Source organism: Saccostrea echinata, unplaced genomic scaffold, assembly GCF_033153115.1.
Source record: "Saccostrea echinata isolate AGI-Se365-2 ecotype Australia unplaced genomic scaffold, CSIRO_AGI_Sech_v1 ptg000004l, whole genome shotgun sequence".
NCBI classification, from domain to species: domain Eukaryota; kingdom Metazoa; phylum Mollusca; class Bivalvia; order Ostreida; family Ostreidae; genus Saccostrea; species Saccostrea echinata.
Genome location: NW_026889753.1, coordinates 11,033,469 through 11,041,164, shown reverse-complemented (window position 1 = coordinate 11,041,164; position 7,696 = coordinate 11,033,469). Strand labels below are relative to the sequence as shown.

General features: G+C 31.0%; 1 protein-coding gene across 1 annotated transcript; it reads right to left on the bottom strand.

Annotated features, from left to right (window-relative positions):
* Window positions 1-4,198: 4,198 nt before the first annotated feature.
* On the bottom strand, window positions 4,199-6,471 carry LOC133179326 (uncharacterized). Its single transcript, XM_061314107.1, has 3 exons — window positions 6,345-6,471; window positions 4,777-4,947; window positions 4,199-4,662 (listed from the first exon to the last, which is right to left on the bottom strand). Exons 1-3 carry the CDS (start codon window positions 6,469-6,471, stop codon window positions 4,199-4,201), a joined length of 762 nt encoding a protein of 253 aa, XP_061170091.1.
* Between the last annotated feature and the right edge of the window lie 1,225 nt (window positions 6,472-7,696).

The following is a 7,696-nucleotide window of genomic DNA, read 5'->3' as shown; positions in this document are numbered from 1 at the left end:
GTGAAGTGAATCGACCTGTCTCCCCCAAAGTATTTTTCACGTTTGGGAAATTTAACGTTTTTTAAATTTAATTTATAAAGAAATATTTCTTTGCGATATGCACCTCATTCTATTTCCTCTATTTTAAACCTTAAAATCAAACGGTTTGACATAAACAGTGTTATTGCTCTATATTGAACATAAAAACGTTTAGCCTTCTAGGCTCATTTGGGCACTTGAAGTGACGATGTTTTTCAAAAATGACATACTAGTATTAGATCGGAAGACGTGACTAACTAAAGCAACTAGATTTGTTATATACATGTCATATTTATAATGTTTAATGGAGAACAGAAAAATTATTGAACAGATAGGGAGTTAAATTATAAAATCATAATTATAATAATTATTCTTATTTGTATACATGTACGAGTATCAAAACAAAATAACAATGGAAAGCTGGAAAATTAAAAAAAAAAATACTTAAGGTAGTCCGATCCTCGGCAGTAATGTAATTGAAAATGCTCACAAATATATCCCTGAATTCACAAATTAATGTATATTTACCCACTGTATTTCTTCAAAGTTAATCATTCTAGTTTATCATATTACATAGGGAAAATAATCAAATCTCCAATATATTCAAAAGACGAATAGAAACATCAACTATGCATTTTCTAATTGAAAACTGATCAACAAATATATTTTAAGTTAAAACATAATAGGTATCCAGGCATTTGGGGGAAATTTGCATGTTTTTTTTTCAAAAAATACTTTTTTGGTTTTACATGTATAGGTCTTCTATTTTCTTCCAAAATTTACATGATACATAGTGTAAAAAGCTTGTACTATCATTACAAGAAATCACAAATCACTTCCAATTTCATATTATGCTAAAAAGCATTGGTGTTTAAGGTTAAACTCAAGAAAATCCTATTCATCTAACACTGTATTTATTTTTTACTTGTATAAGGAATAAATGTCAACCTTTTACATGACCCTTTCTAAGACTTCAAAAACCTCAAGTTATATTAAGATGCATAAAATGGAAATTGTTGCATGAATAGTTTTCAATACGTTATATTTCCATTAGTGAACTCTTCAAAATTAGAGGCGCGTTTGGTCGTCTGACAGGGACAGCATGGCGTTGCGGATAATACAAAACATGCCAATCTCAATCCAATTTTTAATGTTAAATGTATTTGTCATTCCAATTAAAGAATGGAAGAACTAAAAGACATATGTAAGAGAGCGAGAACCCTAAATTTATCATCCATTAATAAAAAATACGACATTTCCGAGGCATGTATACTGTATTTAGATGTAGCATACGATAAATAGATACATACGATCAACAATATAGATATAAATTGATATCGTTGCCATTCCTACTCTTGATGTATATAAAGTCCACAACAATAAAATATTTCATTTGCATTTTCTTAGGATTTGTTCATCGACATTCAACATACTGTTTACATGTTTACGTTACGTTTGTCCCTGAAATCCCGCGAGATTTGTACATTTACCGACTTTTTCACAAAAGAGCGCACTAAGAAGTATAACTCTTCCATAGTGGAAATAGAACGTATTTCAAACTTCATGTTGAAACTTTTTAAATTAAATAATAATTTTAAGAGTTACCCTTCATGGCTGAGGATTGCATATCCTTAAAACACATTACGTCTGGTATTTTCAAGGATTGACGGATTATAAATTACTTTTTTCCCAATCTATTTCTAAAGCTGAAAGAAACTTTTTAACCTGAGTCTCCGATAACGTACACCCGTAAAAACCGAATTATCCGGCAAAATCAACCTTGTTGACGATAACATGTTTTAACCTAACGAGACATTTTAGATGCCTGTTAACTAACCCTTCATTTGGATTTTTGATCTCAGTCTGCTTTCTCCAGGTATATGATTGTCCATAGAATAAATAAACCGTTTTGTTTTATAGAATAATCTGATTTTGACTTCTACAAAAGCTAAAATGTGATGAAATATTCCGAAATTTTAATAAAATATCATTTGAAAAAGCTGTATATCTTTAGAAAGAGAGTGATTTGGTTTGTTCTTTTTGCTGCTGAAAGTATAATCATTTATCTGCCTAAGATCACAAACTGTGTTTGCTGAAGTACGCAATTATCGTTGAATTAAGAAATTTAAAATCACCTATGTTTTCTAAACTTTACTTTCCTTGCACCGAATGCCCGATAACAACCGAATAGCCGATAACGCGTTGAGCAGTGTGATTACATGAATCACAATTGGACATTTTTTCAAAGAGAAAAGTGATATTCTCTCAGTTGAATCCGCTTTACCGGAAGACTAACACGTTAACTCTTAATAAGATATATCAGTTATTTGCTGAAAGATGTTGCCAGGGGTTTATTTCACACAATAATATTACATAATTATTACATTGTTAATTTTTTTTATCGCAATTTTATGACGAATTTTGAAATAACTTTTACAAATGTTGAAGCACATGTGCAAAAATAAACTTTCCTTGTATTGTTGCTATAGAAAATTTGCTGTTGTCACTAAAATAAACTAAAAAATTCACTTGTTTGCATAGAAGTCTTAGTTATATTTCATATAGTTTGAATTAGTTTTATTTCCGAAAAGACTAATACAAAATTACTGATAATATTTTACATATTCTGTTAATAAGAAACCTATAGACCTATCCAGGAAACTGGAAAGGGGGTGTTGTATACAGCAAAAATGTACACATGTATCAGAAATTCTTTAAGAAAAAAAAAATTAATTAAACAAATGTAAATGTAAGATTCCAAATGCGAAAAATCTATTTCGTTAGTGTCAGTGTGTATTGTGTGTATGAGGGTAATCTCGTTATTACGACTAATCATGATTTGACCAAGCAGTTGGCAATTTGCATAAACGCCGAGGGCATGCAAAAAAATTATCATCCAAGCCAATTGCTTGATCCTCATCAAGAAACCAAAAAATGACAGTTAATTATTCCTTATATTTACATTTTTCCTTAAATTCATGCGTTCGATCCAAGCCACGCCCACTAATCTCTCTAGCTCTCTATATGTCTCTCACTCCCACCCAGCATGTGATTTATTTAACTACGCCTTTCGATGAACCAATAGCTTTATCAAGAAATCAAGTTTTTATCATTTGTAGTTTTATCTCGGACGAAGAAATTTAAAATGTAAATATTTCGTTATAATGACATTATCTCGTAATAACGCTTATTATCTCTTAACTATGTGCGACATATTATCTCGTTATTACGACTTAGTATCTGGTTATAACGACTTATTATGGCGTATGTATGTCGTTTGTACTTCTTATCTCGTAATTACGACTAATTATGTCGTTCGTACAACTTAGTATCTGGTACGTTCAACATATTATCCCGTAATTATCTTTTTATGACTTAGTATCTCGTTCGTTCGACTGAGTATCTCATAGGTACGACATAGCAAAAATACGACATGGCAAAAAATGTTTTCAGCTGGCAGCAGTACGCTTCCGTACAATACTTTTTTGATTTTTTTTTTTAATTGTTTGATTGTTAAGTCACGGTAAATCAATAGTCATTGTGATTTTTTTGCCAGAGTAAAGTGTCAAAGCTTTTCATATATAGAAAAAGAAAGTGTCAAAGATTTCTGAAAAAAAATAATCACAATAAATAAGTAAAATCAAAGTGTCAACATTTTTCCCGTTCAAAAATCAATTTAGGTATAATTGGTGACTTCCATTAATTCCTAATTTTATTGTCATTTTCTGATATTAAAAGGTAATATTAGTAATTTATTCAGTTATTACTTCCAAATTATCATTATTGAGATGAAATTTAATGCGATATTGTTGCTTGTTTATTCAAAAGTATTTTGCAAAATTTCATGTATACTTTAAATTAAGGTGTAAAAGTAACATAATAAATCAAAGTACATGTATGGTTAATAAACGTACTACATTTTATAATAAACTATACAATCTACTGCTGTATTTTTCAAAGGTTTGATTAAATGATATCTGTAAATTATCTATGTCAGAACTTGTATTTATGATTTTTTTTTCAATTCTTTGACTTTCTATTCATATGATTAAATAAAAAAAATTATATTGTCTTTACAATTACCATCGTCTATGCATGCATAATCAACATAAGCATAGGTTTAAAAAGCAACTATGTGCATCTATAGAAAGCTACTGAATAAGAAAAGAATTATCTTGATTTAATATAGAAATACATAAAATTTCCATTTCTTACCAATTCCGAAAACCTGATTTTTTGCCACCTGTCTTATATTGAGTCCAATAGCTGCCCCGGGAGAGTGAGGAGTTGATTTACCAACAATAACAATGTATTTATATGCTTGATATCTGTTCCCATTTGACAATTTAACAAAATCATAAAATGCAACACGCAATGCCTCGGCGAGGTTAATTGTTGAAGAAGCACTTGGTATCGATAATGACGTAATAGCAGTGTCCAGTAATGCCGCCGTGGAATAGACGTTAAACTTGATATTCTGGTCCACAGCGTTGTCATAGGATATCACCCCAACTTGTATATTACTGGTTGAAATTTGCATTGTCCTCACCAAATCACCAATAACTGATACTAATTCTGAGTAAATAGAAGAGGTGTATGAGGAAGCCTCTATAATGAACAGGATGTCAATCTTGCAAGTTGAAACTGAAAAGGAAAATAAAACATTAAATCTAAATTCGTGTTAAAAGCCAAAATTATGATGCTTTCACTCAATTTAAGTAAGTATAAGACAAACAAGATAAATATTTGGATATTGACCAGAACAGACAAGTGGGTGTCCCGTCCAGAACTTTCCGTAACATGTACGCTGTGTGTTTCCAGCAAATTGTTTGTATCCTGAGTTACATGCATAGGTGCTGACGCCATTGCAGCCTGTAGAGCTTGTGGGAACGTTCACGTTACTGTTTAATTCATGGGTACACGCAACATCTTGAGGGAAAGAAGAAAACCAAAAGAAAATTTGATACATTCAAGGTATTTTAACATATTTTTAAAAATCTTTAATAATATCTATATATAAAAAAATATAAAGTTTCTATATTAACAATACACGTAAAAAATTATATATCCTCCAAAAGACGGGTAACGAGAAGCACATGACTTGTTGATCATTATAATTTTAATATTAATTCTTGTCTAGTACCAATTACAAGGAACATGGGTTATCGGAGCTTTCCAAAGCTGTAAAATTGCTTGGTAGCCGAAGCATGCGTAGAATATGATAAACTTAGAAAGTCTATAGGTAAAAAATCAGTATGATTATATTTTCATTTTTTAAATTTATCATTAACAAGTGCGTATGGTAGTAAGATGGTGTTAAGCTGTTACTATGATGCTGGTTATATATATATATATATATATATATATATATATATATATATATATATATATATATATATATATATATATATATATATATATATATATATATATTAAACCTATTGGGGTTATAAACATATAGGTGTTAGAACAGACATTTTATTTAAACATAAATTATTAAACATGTTTTTTTTTTCTTTATAGTTGGCTTACATTTTTCTCCCTACTGTTCTTGAGAATTTTTTTGAACAAAACTTAGTTCACTGCAAAAAACTTCAGTTTATAACATTTCTCAGATTCTACCACTTGGAGTTGCGACATGAAAAAAATCATCTCCTTCAGAACTACAGGGTATATGGATATAAGTTCATGTTAATTTTTCTGACTGTTCAAATCCGTACTGTTCTTAAAGTTTTTGAAAAAAAATTCTCATATTCATCGATATTTAAAACTTTCAGCCCGAATTTTGACTCCACCCTAGCGGGAAAGTGGGAAAAAAGTAGGGTGCTTTCTTTTATGTTTCCTGAAAAGCAGATCTTTAAATTAAACTTATATATGTATATCCTTCAAATGGATTATGGAACTTGATTTGAACAAAATGCAATCCTCTTTCGCTGTAGTATGTGCTAAGTTTAGTTGAAATTTGGTCATTTGTTCTACAAAAAGAAATCAAAGTGTAGAAGTTAATAGATAGACAGACGATCCAACAAATCGATACACGAAGAAATGTCGATCCGATTCATATGAAAAGGTACTTTCAGTGATTTCTTGTGAGCTAAAGCCTAAAAGAAAGACACAACATGCAACACGGAGGAGGTCCACTACTGACATAATTTGATCAGGAATGCTCTTTTGACTAATGTCTTTAAGTTTCTTATGCCTTAATACATACATCCCTGCTATTATGCTTTATATTAGTAAAGGATCCCAAATGCATATCTTACTTATATATTAAATAAACATGTTAAAATTCGGGTTGTTTCAATTTCTCCCGCTTCTATACTTACCGTTAGGGAACCTCCATTGACCTGAAGAACCCCATCCAGTTTTGATCAAAATGTACTTGACATCGTGTCTCGGGGAATGTGTACAACTCAATTTAACGTTACTACCGACCGACGTCCCGGTCCCCATTCGGATTGAAGTCCCAGACCACGATATCCAGAAAGTGTCGTACCAAGATTGGCTCAAAAGCGTTTGATAATGTTCATCACACTTAGATCCTCCATTAATCCTGAGTTCAGACTTAGTGTTGCTCCAGCCGGCAATGACGAATTCATAGGCTGAAGTAAGAGAGGAGCTATCCTGGGTACTCACCAACACGTGAAGGTCATTGTTAGCCTTGGCTCTAAAAGTAAAGGATGTCCTCCCCAAGGCAAGAAAACAGCTTGTTGATAACTTGTGATAGGTGTAATCATTTGGAGTAGATCTGCTGATTTCAGAGGATGCTGGTGAAAAAATAAGCCAAAACACATCATGTACAGATTGACAAATTAATCTCTCTCCAAACAGAAGGGAGAAAATACTGCTTACGTCGGTTATGTATTTTTTTTATCATGTGTGTCTTGGAAGTATGTTATGTAACTATTTACGTGCACATTACGTGATGGACTACAGTATCTTTGTTTGCTATATACATGTTCGAGTTTCTATTATTCTTTCATAAATAGATGAGATCCCAGATCAAGCGCGGCCAGGAATCGGAATTTTTTCCACTGCTGACTGATCAATTCGAATAAAATACATGTAACTTATACTTTCTACTGACAGTTTATTGAAAGTTTATAGCAAGAAGAAACTTTGTACCAAATTCCAAAGTAGGGAAGTCCCCTTCTTTCCTTCTTCTCCCTTTCTCTCTTTTTTAACTTGAAAAATATTAATTTCATTAATTGACGTTTTCTCTTTACGTGTTAGCATCTTTATATTTTGATACATTGTAATCATTGTACTGTTATTAAATATTAAACTTTGGGTACAGTTAATTTCCACTTCCCTCATAGATTTTAAAATAAAATGAATTTGTACGTTTAACTGGATTTTTTCAGCAAATTTTAAAGGTTAAGTTTAGCTTTTAACTTCCTTATGTATAGAAAAATTTACTGCTGGATCATTAGTACAACTTACGAAGAGTCTTTCGATATGTAAATATATTCACTATATTCATAATGTTATCAATTGCTTTACCGTTATTTCCCTGTCCATTTACAAAATAATTATTTTATTTTTTTTTTTACCTTTGGTTCGATGCCATCTGACATTCTAGAAATATCCGTTTAGATTCAGATCGGATATAAACGAAAGGGATTTCCATATTTTGTTTTTAATCGGTAATCAAAACTTATTTCTTCTACATCAGTTA

Bases quoted from the DNA above. Each gene is read 5' to 3' on its own strand.
- LOC133179326 (XM_061314107.1), bottom strand. From the start codon at position 6,471: ATGGGGACCGGGACGTCGGTCGGTAGTAACGTTAAATTGAGTTGTACA. The intron at 4,948-6,344 runs GTAAGTATAGAA...CTTTCCCTCAAG, and splicing joins TCAATGGAGGTTCCCTAACG to ATGTTGCGTGTACCCATGAA. The intron at 4,663-4,776 runs GTCAATATCCAA...TTTCCTTTTCAG, and splicing joins ACACCCACTTGTCTGTTCTG to TTTCAACTTGCAAGATTGAC.